Genomic DNA, 24,496 nt, shown 5'->3' on the forward strand with positions numbered 1-24,496 from the left:
AAGACTTGAATCATTTTGTAACTTCTTGCTATAAAATAAAATAATGAATTAATCAATGAAATGGATCATTAACGTCCATGACAAGAATGTATTTTGGGCATATATTATTTATAGCATTTTGAGAGTGCAGTCAAAATAGCTATACTCCTATACTTCTAAACTATCCTATGCATGTCAATTCATGTCGAATCCTCGTTGAAATCTAATTGGGCGAGACAAATCCTATACGCAAGATCATTAAACTGAGAAAGCACTGACAGAAAAAAGAAGAGAAAATAAAATAAATGCATGATATTCATTGAAGATTTAAAATGTGAGAGCATCACCAAATATTTCATTTCCTAAACAACAAAGATACAATCATTACCGCCCATCAAAACGCCACCCAAAAGGAAAAAAAAAATTTAAAAAACAAAAAAAAAAAGTAGACGAATTTTTTTCAGGCGAGGTAGCGGTACATCTTGCGCTCGACTGCGTCGCGCTCCAAAAAGTCGCGCTCGATGAGCGACTCGATCCTCTTCTTGATCTCGGTGGGGTTGGCTAAGAATCGCGACTGAAGCTGCTTCGTGACCTCCGCGATAACGTTGTTGTGGTCCAGCGCCTTTCTCGACTTCATGATGCGGACGATCGCAGCCTCGATCTGCGGCTTCCGGTCCTCCTCGACCCTCTGCCTCGTCTCCTGTTTCTCGGGCTCGGACTCCTTCTGGGCAACCACGGTCCCGATCTTGACCTTGTAGAACTTGCTCGCGAACCTGTCGTTGACGAAGAACGAGTCGTCCTCGGCGATCTCTTTGCTCATCGGCTCCTTCCTCAGCACGTTCTTCCCCTTCACGCACGCCAGCGACTGCATGCACCGCCGGAGCTCCGGCGCCGGGATCTCCGTCGCCGCCTCGATCTCCCTGTACGTCAGCCGATCCGAGCCGTTGAATAGCATCAGAGCGCACATCTGGTGCGTCGAAACGTTCAGCTCGTGCTTCTGACCTTTTCCGAACACGGCCTTGATGTCCGCGGAACCCATGCTCGTCTGCCACGAGAGCCTCCGACCCGTGTGGGTCCCGAGGTAGAACGATCGGAACCGCTCGCACAGAGCCGACATCTCCGCGGGGAGGTTGCACGGGACCCCGGGCTGGGTCGGCCAAGACCCCGTGGTAAGAACCTGCACCGTCAGCGTGGGACCGCCCCCGAGCTCGGGGTGGCTCGCGTAGAAGCCCTGCATCGTGTCCTCGGAGGTTTTCATGTCGGTGAACATGCCCTCGAGCTTCGAGGTGAATTGGTACCCGCACTCGGTCTTGAGCTTCACGATGAGGCTTCGCTCGGCTTCGTCGGAGACGGTCTTCCCGGAGAGAAGCCGCTTCGCCAAGTGCTGTTTGTAGTACTTCTCGAACACGTCTTTCTCTTGGAGGTACCGGAAGAGCATCATGACTTTGTCGAGAATGACCTCCACGTCCTCCTCGCTCACGCCCTTCAGGCCCTTCCGGAGCTTCTCGTCGACGAAGAGGGAGATAAACTCCGGCGAGCGCTGGTTCAGGTTGATGAAGTACTCGAAGGAGGAGTTCAGGGCGTTCTGGAACGTCTTGTCGTTGCTGAACGATGAGGTTATGATCTTGTCGTACTTGTCTTTCTCGTCCAGGAGTCTCTGGACAAACTCCACCGGATCTTTCAGCTTTTCCGGGTCGGTGACCAATTGCTTCCCGGTCTCTCTGAGGTGAGAAGTCATCACGTCGCGGACAGTCAAAAGACCGTTCGGGACTCGTCGGAACAAGAAGTACATCCTCTTGAGATCTTCAAACTTGTCGTCGAGGAGCATGTTCACGAGGCCCGAATTCTCCATGTGAACTAATCTCAACATGTGGTTCGCGATCATCTCTCTCTCCACAACGTTCGTTATCTTCGCCTCGCTCTTCGCATCCAAGTAATGCGAGACCCTCTCGACCTCCTCGTTCAAACGCCTCTCGGCCTTCTTCAAGTAGTCCCCGCAGTCACAGCACTCGATGAACTTTTGAGACTCGCCCATGTAGAACTCTGACGAGACGTCAATAAAAGGCTTCTCAAAGTCTTCTTGATAAACAGAAGGACCCAAATCGGTCAACATTTTGGTTATGTTCCTCATCAGCCCTCTGTTGATGACTTCGCCGCCCCGCTCCTTGAGTATTAATTCGAGAAGCGTGTTGCGAAGCCTTGCCTGAATCTTACTGGAATGGACAATGTTATCCCTCCATAGATTCAGCCCGAGTTCATACACGGGGGTCTTCTGGGTGCTGGGAATGTAAGTCCTGTCCATATACATCAGTATGTCTCGAATCATCTGCAAAGCCTTGTTGTGATCATTCCATTTCCTGTTCATTTCTTCCAGAAACAAACCCCCCTGAGACGCTTCAATAGATTTCGATATTTCTCTTAGATGAGCAGTCATGGTGTTAACCAGTCCCGAGTACAGCTTTTCGCCAAACTTGTGAAGCACCATGTTGTACGCATTTCTGAACACAAGAAAAAGAAGAAGAAACTAAAATAATATGAAATCTACTCTCTTTTTTTTTCCTGAAATACAAAAAACGAATTAAAATCCTACAAGATGGGCATTAGACAGCAATAAATATTTATACGAGATTGCTCCCTCCAATTGAAGGAAAAATAAAAAAACGAAAACAAAATTCAGTTCTAACAAAAAAAAAAGTAGAAAACAATAGGTGCATCATAACAAGTATAAAAATTCCTATAACCAGACTTTCAGTAAGATAATTACACTTGCACGCAAAATTTATTCAGCATATCGATTGATAAGATAATCCATAATATCCCAAGGAGTAACAATCAACATCATTCTTGGTCTCACTCATTCAGAAAAAGATTTCATTCCATTTAACAGCTTAATAGTAGCTGATGACCCGCCATGATTTCTCATTTGCTTTCAAAGCGCCTCAGTTACAGCAGAACCATAAAATGAAACTACGTTCAAGATCCTTATAAAACAATCGTATCTACATCGTGCTTGGATAGAAGGAAAAGAAAACAGGAGTCATATGTAAGTACAAACCAGGGTGAAAATGGATCTACAAACTATAAAATATATATATAAACAACTAACAAGGGCCAATCCAAATCCCTAAGCATGGTAGCGAAAAATCGACCACGAAACAGTATGAACAAAAATCGCATCGGACTCGTAGAGCATATGTATTTCAAATGAAATCAGACGACTTTCAAAAACCTAAAAGAAGTCGGACCTGTAAAGCTCTTCGAAGCTGAGACCACTAGCGTTGTGGTTGTAAATCTCATGAATTGCATGTTCGAGAATCTTCCAGGTCTTCTCGGCGTATTTCGGATCGACCACGACTCTGTGCTTGAACGCCTCTATCTGGAAATTCCTCTTCTTCTGATTACTCATTTCTTTGGTTTCGATGCCCAAAAAACAAAAAATCCCCAAATACAAAACCCTAGCTTCTGATCTTTGAAAAAGGATGACCGAAATCCAAGCCCTACTAGAAATTCACCATCGGACACCAAGATCTACGACCTCTGATCGGAAGAAGACGAAGAGAAACAATAAATCGTAAAAGAAAATTAAGAGAAAACAAAAAAAATAAAAACTGAGGTTTGATGATCGAAATACGATAGGGAGGTTCGATTGTCTGTAAGCAAACTCACAATAATAAAAGGATTATCCTAAAAGAAACGAATATTAAAAGAGTCAAAGAGGTTGGTTTGTTTGATAACTTCGATACCATCCCAAGGAAAATTGAAGAAGCTTAAACCAAGGCTTTTTTCTCTTCTTTTCTTTCTTTCTTTTTCTTTTCTTTTTTCCTTTTTTTTTTTTTCTTTTTTTGGTGGTTTCTGATCACAGTAAATTGTAACGTTTATTATCCATGTTAGGGAAAAAAAAAAAATTCGGCGCGTGTGTGAAATGAAATTTACCGTTCTGTTGCATCATAGCCCTAAGTACTGATTACGTGGCACTCTCCGATTGGCTATCTCAAAGATGATAACTACGAATATGTATACAGCATACTATACTGGGATGGCAAATTGGTCTAAGCACGAAATATGAAACGGTTACGACACGATTTAAAGCGGATTTATATCTCAATAAATGGATCGGTTTTTAATTGGGTCGAACTCGCTAACACGATTAAATAATTGGTCAAAACGACACGATTACAGTGACACGATTAAAATCCGATTAACACGATTATTAAATTATCGGCACGAAACACGATTACGGTCAGCATGAATATGACTCAATTAATATTTCAGCCCAAAATCGCTAAGAGTTTCAATTGACTTGCCAAACTACAACATCAATATTTAGCGATCAAACAATACTTGTTCAATTCCTGATATTTACTTGCCTCTTTAAACAGAACGAAACCACGATACTTGATTCCTTATTAAATACAAACCAAAGAGCTATAAAGATCGAAAACTTTGCGGAAACAGAATGAGATAATTACTTACAGCGCCACCCTCATCGGCAGATTTCTTTTCCTTCAGAGGTTCGCCGATACTCTTATTTTTCTTCTCCTCCGCCTTCGCTGCTGCCGCGGCGACAGCTGCCTCTACATAAGATTAGCTGGTCAATTTCGCTCTCGCTCGCTCTTTTCATCTTCAAAGTTTCTTTACATGCCCTTTCCTCTATAGGTGTGTGTTTTGGGTGGCATAGATTGAAATTTTCTCAGTCTAGAGTTTCGACAAATTTGAATCAAGAAGGAAAAATGTTCGTTCACCCTTAATTAATTGCTATAATTAATAAACTTAAAAGTAAAAAAAGAATCTCACAATTAACTACACAAAATATTTAATCAATTTAAAAAAAAAAAAAAAAAAAAAACTGATTCAAATAACAAAAGGAAAAAAATTGGAATACAAGTTTCGAATTAATTGTCACATCATCAAAATTGGCTATTTTGATTAAAATCTTGAAACATTGGCTACTTTGCAATATCACCGTTTGAGGTTGCTTAATCCGTGTAATTTTTATAATTTGAAGTCGTCGTTTATTACTTTAATATTCATTTTTTTTTTTACTTCAATATTCATATATTAAGATCCTTTGTAAAAATAAAATAAAAAATCATTTTTCCTTAAAAATTTAAATAAAGTAAAAAATAATAATAATAATAAATAATATTGATTGGGTGTTTAGCCGCAGTGTAATTATTCACAAGAAGGGCATAATATTGGTTGTAGCATTCTAAACACGTTTATAATCATTTTTGTAATTCACATAAACACAATGCATAGTCTCTTTTATTTATTTTGACACTGAAATGAGTGTATCTTAAATTATTTTTATAGTTGCGCGCGGTATCTCAAATCAAGGTTTAAAATATCGACAGTATACCGAAAATTTAAAGCTACTATAAAAAAAATTAAAAAAAGAAAAGAAAAGAAGAAGCTATAATAGCCTAAATACAGCCGGTATAAAAAAATTAAATTATTTTTACTCGTGGGCCCAAAATATTACAACTATTGATAAAATTAATAAAACTCATAGGTCCACAAAGGCTCTTTGTTACTTTTGTTTATATAGAGTGTTCTTTCAAGTTTTTTAGTTTCACAATCATGTTTATTTTTTTATTTTTTTTTAAACGAAAATTCTCATTAACACACAGAAATGGCTTCGGCCGTAAAAAATATACCGGATAGAAGCCGGTACCTCGTTTAAATACCTAAGTTCCTACAATGAAAATGAGAAACAGAAGATTGACAAAGCAAAACAAAGAATGCGAGGGTTTATAATGATGAAAAATGCTAATCCCGTCTAAAACTCCCTTGGGCCCCTTCTATAGATGTCTTCCACAATTCTGAAATTGAGCTAGAGAGACTGCCATAACATGCATAAGTTCGAACTCTTAGCCACCCTCGACATCTCGAGAAATTCTTCAACAGTCACTAATATAAGCCCTCACCATAACAATTTTTTAAAGAGGGCATAAAGACTATCTCATCCACATAAAACTCAAACCATCACAAAAACTATCTCAATAAACCTAACCTCTCAGACGAATAACTCATCTAAGATACACAACATCCACCCTAACTGTGGCGTTAGCTAAACCATTCAAACCATAACTCTAATCTTAACTAAACATTACATAATAAAAATCAGGCTTAAAACTAAAAGCAAACAAAATAGATTCTCAAATTCTGACTTCCGCTCACCCCCATCGACTCTAGTCACAAACTCCACCACAGTCATGAAGCGCAGAGCAAGCCATGACATACTCGGTTTTCATCGCTGAACTTCACCGCCTCCAACGACAAGTCCACCAACGACGAGACCACCTGGAGTCGGAGACTTGGAAAAACCTTGCGAAGAGCACTCGAGAACTCTCACCTGCAGCGAAGTTGTCGACCTCTGACATAGAGAATAATCGGAGAGATAGCATGAAGCACAGCTCATCGTCAACGAGACGAGATCCCCAAAAGATGAAACTCGCTGCAAGCTTCCAGAGAGCCTTTCTAGGTCTTCTCCGCGCAGCAAAAATGACGACGCTTCCTTTGTATTGAGCTAGAGCTCGGCTTGAGGATAAACAATTCCACGACGAAGCTCACCGAAGCAAAACTGGATAGAATGGATCTAAGAAAACGGGGGAAGCCAAAGAAGGAAGATGGAAATCTGAATTGGATGAGCCTCCCCCTCCCCGTCACGACCTCGACTCCAAAGAGCGGCGCCGAAAACGTCAAGGGAAGGGGCAGCGAACTGAGACAATACGGCAAGGAGTTTGAAACCTTAGTTTAGAGAGAAACCCTTTTTAGAGAGAGAAAGTTATCAACACACTTCTTGGCTTGTTTCACAATCATGTACTCTAAACTTTTGGACATTAATTGTGTTTAAAGCATCGTTTTTATATGATATAACTATAAGTACACATTAATGACTTAACGTTATTGTTTCTACACTGTTATACACATATATATAAGGGAGTTCTAGAAATATGACCAAAAGCAAACCTCAGTTTTTGGTTTTAGCTCATGTTTGCCAAACTTTAGGAATATAGCCAAACAAACTGATAAGCAATAAAAAGTCTGATTTGCCCTTGGCTGCGTTTGGTTGAGATTAAAATGCCCTGTTTTTGTTTTTAGAAAAAACTAAACTGCTTATCCGGTGTTTGGCAAAACTGTTTTTACAAAAAACTTCAAAAACGATTTTAGATTTTGTACATAAGATGGAAAAGCTAGGATTCTTAGCTTTTGGAAAAAGTGTTTTTAAGTTTGCTATACAAATTATCGTAATATCCTCGTACAAAGTGTTTCTATCTAAGAGTGAAACTTGTTCAAAAATTATTTGAGCATTCTATTGGAATGTCGTTGGCCGTTGGAGTCCAATAGTAGTTTATCCTGTTACGTTATCTTTTTTTCTCTTTGATTTCTTTTGAGAAAAAAATATTTTTCATATATATGCATATGAATAAACATATTAATAATTATTATTTAATTTTAAGAACATCTCTATTTTAGTCTTTTTACTAGAATATATTTATTTTACCAAACGCTAAATCAACTTTTGTTATCAGCAACAACTGTTTTATAAACAGTTTACCAAACACCTGTCAATTTTTGGAAAAAAACAGTTTTTTTCAAAAACTGAATCTAAAAGCACTTTTAAAAAAACAAAACTATGCCAAACGGGACCCTTATCTATTAACAAATTCGTCACTTTCTCTCTTTTACTTTTTTTCTTATACTTTTTTTTTCATAAAAACTTCAAAAAACCATATCTATCTCATATGAACTCGAAATTGAGTTATTCCAAGTCCTACGGATTCGTGACGCCGAGATCTTCAAAAAATGTTGATCCATTGTGTTTGATGAAAAATCATGTTTAATGCCAATAATGTAGAAAAATCACGTTACTGCCTTAGACATGGAAATAACTGAAAATTTTCGGAAATCATCTGGAAATAAATGGAAACGTAAACATGATTTTTCATCAAACACAATGGGTCTATTTTTGAAGATCTCAGCGTCACGAATCTGTAGGATTTGGAATTACTCAATTTCGAGATCGTATGAGTTAGATATGGATTTTTGAAGTTTTTATGCAGAAAAAAAAAATTGAGAAAAAATAGGAAAAAGAAAGTGACGAATTAGAAAACAAGAGAGATAAAGCGATGAATTTAGAAAAAAAAAAAAAAAAAAACGTTATATTTATTTAAGAACAAATATGGAATTTTAACCCATTACCTTTAGTGTCACCTAATATAATTGGCTATTTTTCCAAAACTCTCCAAACGTTGGCTAAATCTCAAACCTTGAGTTTAAGGTGGCTTAGTTAATTATAAAATTCTATAAATAATATGTAAAGAAGAAGTTAACATATATATTATATACATATACATATATCTATTTAAGTAGATATATATATATATATATAGATATATATATATATATATATAGTTATAAGCAAGAACATGACATATATATTTTTATTTAATTACTACAATAATTTATCAAAATTTATATTGTAATAACTGTTAAAAAATACTATAATTATTGAAATATTTATGTATTTATTGAAAATATATTAAATATTAGTTCAGTCAATATATAATTTTTTTCAATTATATTTTGTTATAAGATATTTGTCGATATATCTATTGATATTCGATATATCATCGGTATAATCGGTAGTCGGTGTTAAAATTGTTATAGAATATCCGTTGATATATTTTTCGGTAGTCGATACATCAGTAAAATCAGAACTTCGGTATCGATAGTTAAAATATTGTCTAAAATATGTCAATATGCAATCAAAATATCAAAAATTACAATCACAAGCATTGGAAATCGCGACTGATTCGGTAATGGAAATTTTATTTTTATTTAGATATACCAGTAATGGAATCAAGTGTTAATTATTTTCATGTAGTACGTTCTGTGAAGTGTGAACCAAACACTGGTTATTTCTTTGTTTTTCTTCTTTTTTTTCTGAGAAGAACCAAAAGTACTCATTTTCTAAAGAGAAATAAACCAAAAGTACTCTTGACCGAATATGAATTATTACATAGTAAATGTGTGAAATAGCATCATCGAATATGAATTATTACATAGTAAATGTGTGAAATAGCATCATCATCCTGTTTGGGTATTAATTTGTTAATGTTACTTTTTTTTCTTCGGTTGTAGTTTCTTTTTCCTTTTGTTCAATATGGCTGCGTACATTAACATAGTCGGTCTTCTTTCTTTCTTGCTCTATATGAGTTATAACATTAAAATTTCTGTTATAGTTTTCTTTGATATTTTGTGCAGTATTGATTGTGATTCACATGAAGCCGAAAAAATAATATTGGTTGTAACATTAAAATTACGTTTACTATTTTTTTTTTTTAAAAAGAAATTTGTATTTTTACTGATATTGATGAAGAGTGACTACAAAGTTCGCAGCGAAATAAACTCTTACATAATTGCTGGTACTATTCAAAGAAAAAGCACAAAGTAATCAGTAAAAAAAAAAAAAGCTAAAATCTTGAAAGGTAAATAGTAATAGAGATGCCGAGATACATCTGACAAGATTACTCTCTCGTCCTTGAAAGAAGAGAAATAAATATTAAAGGAAGAGTGGGAATTTTTTTTTTTTTTTTCATGATGATCTCACTATAATCATGTCCCGTAGTATTTTATTGTCTAATTTGTGATGGAAGTTTATAGGAACAATATGTTCGTTTTTAAAATTCTTAAGATATAAATCAGTATATTATAATATAATTTTTATGTTCATTTACGCAGTTAGCAACTTTGCCTCGTGATACTATAGACATTTGGCATAATAATTTATCAAACCTTTTGTTCATGTATAAAAATTAAATGCAAACAAGTCATTTGTATAGTTCCGAAATAATACATGAAAAATTATAAATGTAGATCTTTCTAACAATTTGATATTTCATAGTGTAGAAAACCCCTAAAACGACTTTATATGCCTAACTTGTGGAAGTTCAATGTTGGATTTGAAAGGATATTCATTGTAGTTTGTGGTTAGATGTCTTATATATTAATTGTGTGCTGTAATGTAAGAATGAAATATTCACGGAATGAAATAAAAATAGTTGAAGCTGAAAAAAATACTAGATAAATAGATTAACTGAGTAATAAATGATAGATATATGAGGGGAGAAATTTCATTTTATGGACTTAAAAGCTAACAAAATATCGAGATTAAACCTCATATTTTAAAAATATCTGGAAATGGACTTTTGACCCAATTTCGGATACAAATACCCTTTTGAACAAATAAACTCATTTCACTTTCACTCTCTATCTTCTCAATCTCTCATTCGATCTTTCACGCTCGACTCCGACGAGATATAACTAAATTCAACGAGATACGACAACGACTTATGATGACCTAAAATGACAAAATTTCACATTAATTTGACTTTTTCCGCTTAAAATACCCAAAAAGTATGAATTTTATCGTATAGCATCGTACATTATAACGCAGTTTCATTTTATCGTACATTATAATTATAATGTATCGTACGGCATCGTATTACGATGTCGTACGATAGTGTACGATATAATAAGATGCCGTACGATAGTGATGGTGATGTACAACAATCACCATTCACATCCGACTCACTCTAGCATCATATTGTCAAATATATTTCCACAAAATTACATCTTTTATGCACATGCCTCGAATCAATCGAACTTTCTTTCGAACTACTATTCCCTGAGCCGAGTTACATCTACAAAGCTGATAATATCCTTCAAGGCTCAAAAGCTGATATTAGTCAAGACTTAGACCCATTTTTTCTTCTAGTTCGGAAACTTATTATCACGAAGAGAAAGCGCCAAAGAAAAATGCAATTCATACCTAACATTATCTAAGCCTGCCCCGAAATCAGAAAACCGTTTCGAATGTCTTCGAAAGTCTTCACATCCGTTCCCCATAACCTGCTTTGTCGAAATCAATCGTTAGAACAAAATGCACTTTCTAACATTACTATAATCAACTTATTAATAACATGATCAGAGAAACACATTTCGAATTTTCTGACCAGCACTCAATCCCAACGGTATTTGCGCCTGCCTTGTCGGCATTTACATCATCTCCAACATGTACTGCTTTGCAAGCCTCCACATTAATTTCATCTACACACATATCTTAGTTATACATTCCTTCAAAACAACAGCTATATATATATATATATATATATATATATATATAAAGTTTACAGGGTGCTTAAACTTTAAAGTTCTGAAGCATACCTAAAGCAGCTTCGAAGATCTTCGAATCCGGTTTTTCATAGCCAACCTCTGATGAAATAATGACTGCATCGAACCTGGAAAGGAATATAATAAGAAATAAATAAATCAACATTTTAATTGTACAATAACACACAGGAGACCGTAGAATCAGATTCTTAAAAAAGTGATTTTTTTTCGGGGGGAAAGTAAACATTCGTAGACTAAAAAGAACAATGACACAGATCTGAAAGGTAATGGAAAACTCGGAAGAGAAAGGTGGTCATCGAAATTGTGGAAGAAAAAAAAAGGCAGTGACGATTACAGGTTTAAGATATCGAGCTCCTTCAACAGCTTCCTCAGACGGGTATCGAAATTGGACACAACAGCCACTTTAACTGTAACCCGATTCCACAACCAAGCAAGAAGTTGTTAGACTCTTAGTATCATCGAGAGGGTCAAACTGGTAATTTTTGACTTGTCGAATTAGTATAAACAAGTCATTACAGGGTCATATAGGGTTGAGTAAAATTCCAATTTGAAACTGTGATTTCATCGCAATTACTTAATCATATAAGTATAATTAAAATTGCTAGGCAGTTCATTAAAAAAAAAAAAAAAAAAAAAAAAAAAAAAAAGGAAGAAATCAGTGTCAATTTGATTTATAATTGTAAACCCCATAATTCAAATAGTCACAAAATCTTAAGACTGCCTTTTTTATACACACATATATAGTGTATAATTGATTACTTGAAACATTTAAGCACAAATTACAAAGAAATCTTATAAACTTTGCTAATGAAGACGTTTCACTATTTCTGAGGTAGTGTAACCCAAGCAAAGTCCTTCAGGGTTCAGAGAGACTGGTTCACAAATCGAATAATGAACCGAGTTTATCAATAACACTATCGATTTTACGCTCTGAATTATCCCGGGTCCAACCAGAGAACCAAAAAGAGTTCATTAAACACAACGACGTTTCGAACAACGAAAATATACATATCGAGTGATCAAAGAGCTCAAAGAAGAAAAAGTACCTCCGGCGTCCTTAAGGTGAGTTATCGTTTCATAAGCCCCAGAAGGAAGAAGCCAAGCCTCTCCCCGGGCATAGTACTGAAAAATAGGGCAACAAGGAGTCATAAGAAGAAGAAGAAGAATTATCGAACTCGTAGAAGAAAACATTTATTTACCTTGTAAACTTCTTCGAAATATTCAGGATCGGAACAACCCGTGGCCTCCGAAACGACAATCTTCCAGAAGGGCCTCCCATCTCCCTATCACAAAACACACAAATTACTCAAAAGGATTTGGATTTAAAAGCCATTATTACAACAAACATCTGATGAGCAATCCATGAACAAACAGAATTAAAATTAAATAATTAAAAAAAAACCTGGTATCGAAGCTTCTCGGGCCACGATGGAGCTGCGAAAGCTCTCTTGAATCCTTGCTTTATTTCAGCTGGTGTCGAAATCAGGCCTGAGAGAAAAAGAAAAAAGAAAAAAAAAAAATTAAAGCCACTAAACATCACGCAAAATGACTTGATAAAAAGTGACGAATTTGGATTTGAAAATTTTCAAAAATGATTTGACCGTATTTAGAGCCAATTGAAGCGTAAGTCTCTTCGACGGGATTCGCCAGCTGCAATAGAGTTCCTCCGGCGTCTAAAAGAAGACCATCGTAATTTCTCCGAACTCCATTGTTACCTAAAATTCAATGTTCAATGTTGAAATCGATGCAAGCGAACAAACAAATAATTTTATTTTTTTGTTCGTTTTCGTTGGGAGAATTTCGTACCAGGGAGATGAGAGCAGCGAAGTTGTGGCTTCGGTGGTCGATAATGGCGACGAGGTCCGAGAGCCCTGGCCAGAGAGTCGCCGCCGGAACGGAATTTCGTTAACAAAGCCTCCATTAATACAAGAATCGGCGTCTCGAATTTTCGTTGGCCGTATTGTTTGAGTAGGAAGCAGGAACATCTTCTCTTGTAAGTTCATAAGTCGTCTTACCGGGAGTTAATAAGTTGTAATAAAAAAAAATTGAGATATTATTTTATAGAAAATTAAGAAAATAGTCGACTTAAAAGTTTGACATTGCTAAATAGTCAACGTTTAGTAAATCTTAGATAAATAGTCGTAAATAATGACATGACCTAATATATGGAGGTAGCTATTTATCTAAGATTTACGTCTGTAAATACATGGTAATAGCTATTTACCTAATATTTACCAAACGTTAACTATTTAGTAATGTCAACCGTTTAAATTGACTATTTTTCCTAATAGACCCTTATTTTATTTAGGGTAATTTTGAAAACTACATGTCTAGTAAAAATATGAGATATATGTATCATTTGACTAAAATATGCTCGAACTCATTTTTATCTCTTTTTTGTTCATTCTCTCTCTCTCTCTCTCACTCTTTATTTTCCTCTCTATCTCGAGCTATCTCGCTAACAACCAAAAAGCAAAAGATATATCTCATTCCAAATCATCGTACACACAAAACGACGAATGTCTGGGATTAAAGAGGGTATTGTTCATCAATTTTTGTTGAGTGTAAATGAGACTCATTTTCAAGATCTCGATTTGTAATGTGTATGTCATTTTTTCATGTTATATCAAATGTTATTACATTTTTTTTATATAATTTAAATTTTAGATTTAATATTCAAATAATTAGTTGTTTAGCCATCTAAAACACTAGCAATTTGGTTTTACCCAACATTTCGTTAATTTCTCGTAAATAGTCATCTTGCTTACGTGGCAGCTTATTAATTGAATTAGTTTTACCTTTTTGTCCTTACGCTATTTTAATTAGGCATTTTTTTCAAAAAATTTCGAATTAAATATTGAAACCGAATAGGGAAGTTTTCAAATTTGAAATTTGAATTTTGAGCAGATTTTGAAAGTTCTCAGCCATTAATTATTATGTATTTGGAAATTTTCAGCGTTGACTTTAGGTAATTAGTTTCTATTTTCGTTGCAATTCATTAGGTAATTAATTTCGAATTAATTCTTCATTCATTGATATTATTTTGTCTTCCATATATTCATAATTTCCAGAATTTTCGTGCTCAAAATATTTCCAGAATTTTTTCAGTTTATTTACACGAGTATACTGTAAATAGGTTTTGTATTTACAGTGAATATACTGTAAATAAGCTTCATATTTACACGAATATATTGTAAATATGATTTCTATTTACACGAACATACTGTAAATATGATATCTATTTACACGAACATACTGTATTAAAAAAAACCATAAACTTCTCTCAGCAAGAAGCTTGTCGATTTGCACATGCGTTCCAGGAACATGAATGAACTTGATTCCCAGGTTATAAAGGAAAGCAATATCCTGAATTGAAATAAAATTCATCAACTTTGAACTTATTAAACAAACCACGACATAAAAAATAAAAATTAAAAAACATAAAAAAATAAAAAATAAAAAAAACGCTGAAATGACGGTGTTATTAAACTACTTTGCATTGATGATTGAATTTTGTTATTAAAAGAAGAAGAAGAAGAAGAAGAAGAAGAAGAAGAAGAAGAAGAAGAAGAAGAAGAAGAAGATTTTGTTATAAGTACGAATTTGCTAGACTAGAAATGACGGTGTTTGAGCAAAATCTGAGATAAACCTTGTTTGATGATTTTGGATCAATCCTTGTTTTGCCGATCATAATTGCAATTATGTAGCAATTCAATCTCAGTGGCTGAAACAAACGTGCCGCCGGGACTCAACATCTTCTCCATTGACTGAAACAACTAAGCATAGAAAAATATTGCTTTATTTGTTGTACAACACAACATCAGTTTCAAAGTCCAAATACGTTATATAGAAAGCGTTGTGATTTAAAGTTTTGAACATTGTTGATGCAACTACTTTGCATTTATTGGCGATGTTTAATTGGCAAAATTGCTCATAAAAGGAGGATATATGTTGCTGATGTGGAGTCGTCACGCGGCAGAGAATATTTGATTTGTTGCGACGTATTCTGCGACATTCTTGAAGTCATCAAATATCCGCGAGATTTTCCAGGGATCAGAAGATATGATATCCCTGATGCCAGCAACTGAATTGGTGCGCCCTAATTCGCCTCGAAGACTATAAGTGGCGTCCTCATTTCATAGATCTCTTTGACCATTTTGGAAACACTTGTTTGAGAGATTTATTTTTTGAGTGTTTTAGCTTAGCTTAGAACGACCTGTGTTCAAGCTTTTAAGGTGTCTTTTACCTCTGCTTTGTTGTCTATATACGGGTGATTGTATTAGAAGCTAGAGGTTAGGTATTTTCCATTGTTTTTATTGGGAAACACGTTTAGAAGTCTCGGGAGAGATATTCTGTGGGAATCGAGGGGAACTCGTGCTTTGGGGGAGCCTAAGTTGCTGTTGAAGAGGATAGACGTAGGTTGGGTAGCTAGCGAGGGAGTCGTTGAGTGTAAAACCTTATCGTACCACGTTATCATAGTAGATTGCTTTCCACCGGACAAAGGTCCTCCAGATGTAGGCACGAATTGCCGAACTGGGTTACCAATCCATGTGTTCTTTATAATTTCGCACTTACAGCTTTTCTCTGTTTGATCACTCGAATTTGAGTGTTTTTCACAGAACTCGTCACAACATATTCTGTGACATACGCACAGATCACGTAATTTCAATTGGTATCAGAGCAGTTCACTCCTCACCTTGAGTGTGATCCGTGGTGTTTACTGATCTGGTATTCGAGATGGATTTCATGAGGGAAGGTGCGTCGATTAGCCGACCTCCATTACTTGACGGCAGCAACTACTCCTATTGGAAGGCGCGTATGAGGGCGTTTTTGAAGTCCTTGGATGAAAAGGCTTGGAAAGTGATTCTCACGGAATTGGCTATTATCTAAAATTTACAAAACATTGGCTAATAAAAAATTCCTTTAGTTTTATTTGGCTACTTTGTAAATTATTTGCAAGAAAAATAGATTTTTGGACTACTCTGCATTGATGATTGAATTTTGTTATTAAACGAAGAAGAAGAAGAAGAAGAAGAAGAAGAAGAAGAAGAAGAAGAAGAAGAAGAAGAAGAAGAAGAAGAAGAAGAAAAAGAAGAAGATTTTGTTACGATCAATCCTTGTTTTGCAGATCATAATTGCAATTATGTAGCAATTCAATCTCAGTGGCTGAAACAAACGTGCCGCCGGGACTCAACATCTTCTCCATTGACTGAAACAACTAAGCATAGAAAAATATTGTTTTATTTGTTGAACAGCTCAACATCAGTTTCAAAGTCCAAATACGTTATATAGAAAGCGTTGTGATTTGAAGTTTTGAACATTGTTGATGCAACTACTTTGCATTTATTGGCGATGTTTAATTGGCAAAATTGCTCATAAAAGGAGGATATCTGTTGCTGATGTGGAGTCGTCACGCGGCATAGAATATTTGATTTGTTGCGACGTATTCTGCGACATTCTTGAAGTCATCAAATATCCGCGAGATTTTCCAGGGATCAGAAGATATGATATCCCTGATGCCAGCAACTGAATTGGTGCGCCCTAATTCGCCTCGAAGACTATAAGTGGCGTCCTCATTTCATAGATCTCTTTGACCCTTTTGGAAACACTTGTTTGAGAGATTTATTTTTTGAGTGTTTTAGCTTAGCTTAGAACGACCTGTGTTCAAGCTTTTAAGGTGTCTTTTACCTCTGCTTTGTTGTCTATATACGGGTGATTGTATTAGAAGCTAGAGGTTAGGTATTTTCCATTGTTTTTATTGGGAAACACGTTTAGAAGTCTCGAGAGAGATATTCTGTGGGAATCGAGGGGATCTCGTGCTTAGGGGGAGCCTAAGTTGCTGTTGAAGAGGATAGACGTAGGTTGGGTAGCTAGCGAGGGAGTCGTTGAGTGTAAAACCTTATCGTACCACGTTATCATAGTAGATTGCTTTCCACCGGGCAAAGACCCTCCAGACGTAGGCACGAATTGCCGAACTGGGTTACCAATCCCTGTGTTCTTTATAATTTCGCACTTACAGCTTTTCTCTGTTTGATCACTCGAATTTTAGTGTTTATCACAGAACCCGTCACAACATATTCTGTGACATACGCACAGATCACGTAATTTCAAACATCACTTACCATTGTTTTGAAAAAATCCCACATTGGTTAAAGGATTGAGCAAAACGAATTTCAATGTCATATAAATAAGCAAGAGTTCGCAGGACCATCATGGTATTAAAATAAAGAATCGATATTCGATAAATTATTATATAAGATTTGACTTAACTAAATAGGATGATATTATTAATTATTATTGCCGTCCTAGTTGATATTAGATCTTTAGCTAATTTCGCATGACCATCATTAATCTTTCCCTTCAACATCAACTTTAGAGATAATTTCGAGCCACTGTTTACGTATGAAATATGTTTGTGCATTTTGATTCATATTATACATAAAAAGAAAAAGAAAATTGATGTACCGCTTCGCATCACTCGCACTAAACCCACTATAATTCCTTATCAAAGATTTCATTTAAGCCTTTTCCACGTCCGAGACAGTCGAATATTCATATATCAGTGTCTATGCATTTGATCGAAAGTTTACTGAAGGAAGATATGACCTACTGCATTGGAATTTTGTTGCACTTTACTTGTATTTTATTGGATTTTTGCCCCTGCAGCATGTTGTTTCTCCTTTATGCTGGCCTCTGAATCTCATATAACTCTAGAATCAACCGTAGTGTCAGTAAAATAATCCATCAAGTCTGGGGAGGGAAACGATAACCAAATAAGCTCCGAAATTTATACAGGTTTCTCTTCCCATTTTATGCAAAAGAACTTGGAATTTCGTTTTTTGAAGCATAGTTTGGACGCCGAGTATCTTGAAAGTGGCTTGAAAAACAAAGTGAATGTATACTTTGTATTTATGAGAGATAATATTTATTTTTCCATCTTGTTCTAAACTTTTCGTGAAATTCAATAACAATGGGTGCGGGAAGATACAGAATAATAGATTTGTGAAACGATGCATGAACAATTTCTCTTATTGTACATTAAATAATCCTAGCATACAACTGTTTATGTGAACTTATAAGAATAGTTATAATAAAGGTCTTAGTTTTCTTCTATCTCGGGATTTGATCATCTGGCGAGGTGTTATTGTCTTGGCTGCAATTATGTCTATTTATTGGAGTTATACACCGGAGAGGGAAGCTCATGTTAGAGGTGTGGAGTCTAATCGGAGCTGAGATGACGACTGAAGACCTTACGACAATGATTTGGGGATCGACTTGGGCGAAAATTATATTGTAAGGGTTATTAGTTGATGGTATTTTGGGAATTTCATGCCTATCTATTAGCCCTAATGTTTTTCCTATAAATACTCTATGCGTCGATGTTCTCTGTAGAGCGCAAGAGAGTTGTATAACACATTTTCTCCTGATTTGGGTCTTAGTGAGAATCTACAGCGGCAAAGTGGATGTAACTTTCGCATTGAAAGTGAACCACTATAAATCTGTGTGTGCTAATTTTGTTATTTGCAATTTCGTTGTCTAATTTTAAGTAACATTTATGCATCGAATCTTTACAGCTCCGTCGCCGGCGGCAGTGATCTCGAACTTCTTTTGATTTTTATATTTGAAATTTGATTTATGTTTCTTAATATATGGTTAAACATTGTTTTTTTTGTTTTTTTTTTCTCTTTGGCTGCTGATGATTACAAGGCTGGGTTATACGGATATGTTTCTTTATGTTGTTTCTCAGTTTTATATGTCAGTTAGCCAAATCACCCCTAGTCAGGGCAATGTTCCTTATAGCTATTTTGTAACTTTAAACTTTATTCTTAGTAGAGTCAATTCATATAGGACACCTCCTTCTTTGGTAGATGCTAAACGCGTACAAGATTATTTTGTACGAGACGTGACTCTTAAAATGAGGTTACCAAATGAGGCATAGACCAAACCTCGTTATTTTGTACAAGATTATTTTTTTTTATAACTCCGTCCGTCTATAACACGTAACATTTCAATGAGTAACCACAAAAGGAGAAACATTCCAAACAGTAACAGAAGGACAAATAAGTAATGAGCCATTCAATATAACTGAAAATACACACCTCACGGCTATTTTTAATAAAACCCAAAACTTCGACTATCGTACTATGGCCTTGGATTAAATGGACGAAAGAGGAAATGCATGAATTTTGATATCAAAGTTAAAAAAGGAAATAAATAAAAATAAAAATTGTAAGATCTGTATTTAATAAAAAAAAATCAGTCCAACAAAGGATGTCCCAAGTTACAACTCATCTTCCTGATTCTTCAACCCCATTTCATTGCTGGGGTCCGATGAAAGATTTTATGGCTCAATTCCAAGTAGAACAGAATTTCTTTTCACGACTGTTAATATTTTACAGATATCGGGACAACTTGCGTTTGTCCGGTTCCTATACACTTCAAAAACTCACAACCATCTGTATAGATATAAACATAAATATATATCTACCTGTGCTATAAATCAGGCTGTGAAATCTTCAGCAATACTTTCTCAGCGGCTGAAAAAGCAATCTCCAAAGACAGCTCATAAAAGGCCGAAAAAGCTCATTCTCAAAAATCGACACACTTTGTTTTGTTCTTCCTTCTCTATTCTATTCTATTGAAGACGAGAAACAGCGACAACAACAAAAAGGTTTAGCAATTGTGTAAAATATGATACCATAGGTCGTTTTGGTCAATTGTGACAATGACACGTACACACAACATTATTCAGGTGACTATATGTTTCCTAATCAACAATTATGTCCAGATTACAAACTTTGTGTTATCTTAATCAATGTTTACCATGAGGAGAACTACGTTCAGATTAAAAAAAATATAAGTTGTAGATCTTACCAAGCATGTAAATATTCGGAGTTAAAGATATTATGTAGATGTCACGGAGCTATTGGAGGAGGTGGAAATACTCGGTGTTGGAATAACTTCGCTAGTGATCTTCTCTCACAGTCCTGAAAAATAATAAATTTTGACAAAACAATTTAAAGCAGCATTAGTTTTTAGAATAAAGCCTTGCAAAAGACTAAAGAATGAAACCATAATTTAACATCCCCAACTTAATTTGTGATGGGGAAAGATATTAAAAAAAAAAATTGACTTGAAATCTATCAAGGAAAGTAAATACCTTGAACATGTTAAGATAAAAAGGTTTATCCGGATTCGTTCTTCTCAATTTCAAGTAAGTATATGCGAAGCTTAGTTGGTCACGAGAGGTGAACTTGTCAACTTCGTTAAACCAGAGACAGGAAAAAAGATTCGACATCGGCGTGTGTGCTCGGATGATAAACGAACCCTCGGGAACATCTGCATTAAAAACAATATCAGAAATAAAATCAGTAAAAAGTAAAAATATAAAAATAAAAAAAAAAGAAAAAAAAAAAGAGAAGATGTTCCACAAACAACACGTACAACTTGGAAGAAGGTTATTTGGACGTGAGGGGTCGAACTTGGTGAGACCATCGGACTGGTAAAAAATGAACTGTCTGTCGATGGCTTGGTGATCGTATTTATTTAAGCGTTTATTTTGGAGCACCTCGTCCCAAACACAGTGACGGTCGTAATGGTTAGAAATGGCGTACTCTGACTTTGTTCGCCACAAAAAGTATTCGAGAATAAGCATCGGATCGGTGTGGAGTCGCATCTTACTGTCTATCCAAATCGAATACCTTGAAAACAAAGCATCCAGTTTGTTTTAATTTTTTTTTCTTCTTTTTCAATCCAAAAAAGGGTTCTATGTATTATTATTATATATGAGTACTTATTACCTGGCTGCTGGAAAAAGTCTATGGGATAGAAGTTTCGGGACCTTCCCGGTTCTTCGCATGTCACTGTATGGCAAATTCTTCACAACCACTATTTTCCATAAGCCGATCTTTCCTTCTCGGTCGGGAATACTTCCCTCTGATGACAGCTTTGACATTGTTTGTTCGTCCAAAAACATGACGAAACAAACATGCTTCTTCGAGTAGTCACTTATCTACAGAACAAAACAAAGAACGAATTGTTTTTCTTGGACATAAGTTCTAAAGATCAATAAAAACAATTGATAACATCAACGAATGCTTTAAAACCCAAAGGAATTTACAATCTAGGCATGGTAATTATTTCAAAAAAAAAAATTAATGTTATGTCTGCGTAAAAAAATGGGGAAAAAAGATTTGTTTACTTGTTTTTTCCCAGGCCTCCTCAGAAAATCAGAGTTTCCGAATATGCAAGAAGAGACGACAATCTTGCACGTCTTCATATACGCCTTGTCTTTCTCCTCCAAATCGAATCCAACGCTCGGATTCCCCGTCGGCTCTTTAACGAAGCCGCAATGAATAGTCTGGTTCTGCGCAATGAACGATTTTTCTCTGTCATCCAGAGTCTGGTGTCCCCCGAATCTCGGCTCGAGCGAGCCGGTCGCATCTTCTCTATCAGCATATTCCAACGAAAACCTCGTAAAGTTCACGAGTTCCATCGGTTCGACGAAGTAATCGACCGACTTCTCAAACCCAATTTCGCACGGAAGATCTAGGGACACGGTACACAAGAGAGACATAAGATTAGAGGGACAATGAATTTGGTAAACAAGGATTTTAACAAGAGAACCATTCTTACGTGATCTACGAGGTTTGGTTCTCGGTATAGGTAATGGTGGTGGTGGTGGTGGTGGTAATGGTGGTGGTGATAATAGTGGTCTCGAGATTCTTTGTTCGGCTTCGTGTTGTTGAACCGAATCGCGATCTTCTACTACTTGATGTTCTCGACGCAACGATTCTCGATCTCCGAGTCTATCTGTAATCCATGAACTTTAGTCCTTATACTAAGCATACGTTAAGCTAACAAGGCCAGAGATAATAATATCAGAACCAGATCATCAATCAATGGCTATATTGTTTCAAATTTCAACAAACATAAAGTGCATTGGCGAATGAAATCCTCGCAAAAGACACGAATATCTAATCTATCTGTAATCAATGAACTAACGGTTTAACTTCAGTCCTTATATAGATCATCAATCCAATGGCTATAATGTTTCAAATTTCATCAACATAAAGTGCATTGGTTAAAGAAATCTTCGGATACGACTTGAATTTCGTACAATGCCACAAAAGTTTCTCCGTCGAAAGATTCGCTAGCACTATAAATAATGGCCGTAATGAGAGACACTTGAGCTTGTTCAGAATCTCAGTCCGAAGCTCTTGAAAGAAAACTCGGAGAATTTTAGGAAAGGAAGTGAATATCAGTGACTGAGATAGCTCACAAAGTTCGAAGCGATACCGTGAAAAGGCATTTCTGGGCCGAGGGCGGTGTAGAAGATGATGAAGATACCGGCGACGATGAAAAACAGCCTAAGCGTCGACAATCCGAGCCGGAAGAACCTCTTTCCTCTCCGTAAACTTCGATTCGAGAGCTCACTCGATCTTCTCTCTGGCAACATCTCTGCTTCGTTCGTATGCTCGCAGCGCAGCGAAATCACAACGATGTCGAACCCCCCATGTCGGTTATCAATTCTTAATTTATTATTATTACAAGGGAAGCTCTTGTGTTAGATCCTTAATATATTCTGTATTTAAACGAAGGACTTTTAAAATATATATATATATATATATATATATATATATATATATATATATATATATATATATATATATATATTGGAACTTGGAAGAATGAATTTGACACTGGGCTTTTAGATTTTAACAAATGAAAGGTTTTTCTATATTTGGGAAAATATAACGTGTGTTTAATCGTGCGATGTATCCCAAATATACCTCTTTTAAAAATATATGATATTATAAATACCACTTTTTTTCGTTTCTTTTTTACATAAAAAAATTTTAAACTCCTCAAAATATCTTTAATAAAATAACTATTTATATTTAAATATAATTTAATCAAGTTCTTTATTTATAAAAAGTTAAGTATTTTTTTATAAAGAAAGGTTTTGATTTTTTTTTAATAAAATAGTAAATAAATATTTATTTTAGTAAAGGCGTTTCGGGGATTTCAATTTTTTATGTAAAAAATAAATGAAAAGGGTGGTATTTGCAATATAACATATTTCTAAAGGAGGTATGTATCATTTATATTAAACCGAGAGAAGATGTATGATATTTTCTGAAAATTGAGAGTTAAATCTCGTATTTAGATTAACACATGAGATATTGTTGATATTTTCCTTTTTTAAACTAACAAAAATAAGAGGAGTTAAGCATATAGTCTAATCTTAGACAAACGGAACAAGAAGAGATTTAGAATTTTGTTACTTCTTACACTAAATTTTGTTTCACTAGTTCACAGAATTGAAATTTTTGGTATCATTCATTATTTTTTTTTTTTTTGGTATAATAGGATAGAATAATGAGGAAGTTTCATTCCGGTTATTATAAATGAAATTTCAGTGACTTTCGCTTGCCTAGGTTTACTATAGATCAAAAAAAAAAAAGGTTTACTATAGCCCATTTGAATCTTGCGTTAAACTTATAGCCGAAGTAATTAAAAAATTAATAAGATAGTCCAAATTGAAGCATGACACATACATTTACATTATACTACGGAGACATAAAAATAAATTGGACTATTTTATTAATTATTTGAATAATTTGACTATAATTTTAACTTTCTTCCCAGTTTATAATGATAGACTTATATGTCTTTTTATATTCCTCATTGTAATATCTCACATTTACGTATAATTTTTTACTAAAATGGGACAATGACTAGGAAACAAATTTGGAATAGACTATAGATGTCTACCGCTTAAAGAAATGGGGCAATCGTGTCTATTTGCCCAAAATAAATTAGTGAAAATTGCACGTGATGGTGATTTTTTTAAACTAATCACAAAAATAGTGCACTTATATCTTTTACCGCAAATTTAGTGTTTATTTTGTTGATGTTTACAAATTATTTAAAAAAAATTGTTCACTATTTAACTTCGTTTACTCTTTACAGTTTCATATATATATAAACAATCTCAATATATTTTTACGGTTCTTAAAAATAATATTTTTAAACAAATTTTAAATAATCATTATTTTATAAATATTGCTCTTAAAAAACTATTTTTATAATATTCCCTAATAATTATCCTTTGTTGATTTAATGCAATTTGAATGAATAAATCATAGGGTTCTGAAACTAATTAGTCATGTACAAACTCAAAATTTGATAAATAGCCAATGTTTTATTAATTTTGCATAAATAGTCATTAACATAAATTAACACTATACAAATATTCAAAGTATAAAAAAAATTAACATAAATTAACTTGTCACGTTAGATTTTATTACTATAT

The 24,496-nt window shown here is 35.0% G+C and overlaps 3 protein-coding genes across 8 annotated transcripts; all 3 read right to left on the reverse strand.

The window, feature by feature from the left end:
- Window positions 1-276: 276 nt before the first annotated feature.
- LOC149403045 (cullin-3A) lies at window positions 277-3,771 on the reverse strand. The gene is made up of 2 exons (XM_089609054.1): window positions 3,225-3,771; window positions 277-2,477 (listed from the first exon to the last, which is right to left on the reverse strand). Exons 1-2 carry the CDS (start codon window positions 3,383-3,385, stop codon window positions 440-442), a joined length of 2,199 nt encoding a protein of 732 aa, XP_089465180.1. The 5' UTR covers window positions 3,386-3,771; the 3' UTR covers window positions 277-439.
- A 6,612-nt stretch (window positions 3,772-10,383) lies between these two features.
- LOC149403046 (Haloacid dehalogenase-like hydrolase (HAD) superfamily protein) lies at window positions 10,384-13,169 on the reverse strand. 5 transcript variants are annotated; one of them, XR_016296093.1, is made up of 10 exons: window positions 12,985-13,169; window positions 12,780-12,893; window positions 12,581-12,666; window positions 12,378-12,461; window positions 12,225-12,300; window positions 11,513-11,585; window positions 11,212-11,285; window positions 10,984-11,094; window positions 10,817-10,896; window positions 10,384-10,707 (listed from the first exon to the last, which is right to left on the reverse strand). XR_016296093.1 is itself a non-coding variant. In XM_089609399.1 (10 exons), the coding sequence occupies exons 1-9, from the start codon at window positions 13,097-13,099 to the stop codon at window positions 10,827-10,829; spliced, it is 786 nt and encodes a 261-aa protein (XP_089465525.1). In that variant the 5' UTR covers window positions 13,100-13,169; the 3' UTR covers window positions 10,384-10,688; window positions 10,817-10,826. The 5 variants fall into 5 exon arrangements, 4 of the variants coding, with proteins under 4 accessions (XP_089465525.1, XP_089465524.1, XP_089465523.1 ...); XM_089609399.1 differs by having other exon boundaries at window positions 10,384-10,688; window positions 11,001-11,094; XM_089609398.1 differs by having other exon boundaries at window positions 11,001-11,094.
- A 6,224-nt stretch (window positions 13,170-19,393) lies between these two features.
- On the reverse strand, window positions 19,394-22,746 carry LOC149403047 (transmembrane protein (DUF616)). Of its 2 annotated transcripts, none has more exons than XM_089608159.1 (8): window positions 22,477-22,746; window positions 21,814-21,990; window positions 21,380-21,726; window positions 20,979-21,190; window positions 20,623-20,879; window positions 20,339-20,517; window positions 20,053-20,165; window positions 19,394-19,808 (listed from the first exon to the last, which is right to left on the reverse strand). In XM_089608159.1, the coding sequence occupies exons 1-7, from the start codon at window positions 22,634-22,636 to the stop codon at window positions 20,094-20,096; spliced, it is 1,404 nt and encodes a 467-aa protein (XP_089464285.1). In that variant the 5' UTR covers window positions 22,637-22,746; the 3' UTR covers window positions 19,394-19,808; window positions 20,053-20,093. The 2 variants fall into 2 exon arrangements, with proteins under 2 accessions (XP_089464285.1, XP_089464284.1); XM_089608158.1 differs by having other exon boundaries at window positions 19,394-19,813.
- Window positions 22,747-24,496: the final 1,750 nt, after the last annotated feature.

This window comes from Urtica dioica, chromosome 3, assembly GCF_054948205.1.
Source record: "Urtica dioica subsp. dioica isolate 48M chromosome 3, U.dioica_male_clone48M_v1_H2, whole genome shotgun sequence".
NCBI lineage: Eukaryota > Viridiplantae > Streptophyta > Magnoliopsida > Rosales > Urticaceae > Urtica > Urtica dioica.

Bases quoted from the DNA above. Each gene is read 5' to 3' on its own strand.
- LOC149403047 (XM_089608159.1), bottom strand. From the start codon at position 22,636: ATGTTGCCAGAGAGAAGATCGAGTGAGCTCTCGAATCGAAGTTTACGG. The intron at 20,880-20,978 runs GTAATAAGTACT...TTTGTTTTCAAG, and splicing joins AGACTTTTTCCAGCAGCCAG to GTATTCGATTTGGATAGACA. The intron at 20,518-20,622 runs GTACGTGTTGTT...TTTTTAATGCAG, and splicing joins AAATAACCTTCTTCCAAGTT to ATGTTCCCGAGGGTTCGTTT.
- LOC149403045 (XM_089609054.1), bottom strand. From the start codon at position 3,385: ATGAGTAATCAGAAGAAGAGGAATTTCCAGATAGAGGCGTTCAAGCAC. The intron at 2,478-3,224 runs GTCCGACTTCTT...TCTTGTGTTCAG, and splicing joins AGCTTCGAAGAGCTTTACAG to AAATGCGTACAACATGGTGC.
- LOC149403046 (XM_089609399.1), bottom strand. From the start codon at position 13,099: ATGGAGGCTTTGTTAACGAAATTCCGTTCCGGCGGCGACTCTCTGGCC. The intron at 12,462-12,580 runs GTTTTTTTTTAA...GTTTTGTGATAG, and splicing joins CCGAGAAGCTTCGATACCAG to GGAGATGGGAGGCCCTTCTG. The intron at 12,301-12,377 runs GTAAATAAATGT...CCTATTTTTCAG, and splicing joins ATTTCGAAGAAGTTTACAAG to TACTATGCCCGGGGAGAGGC.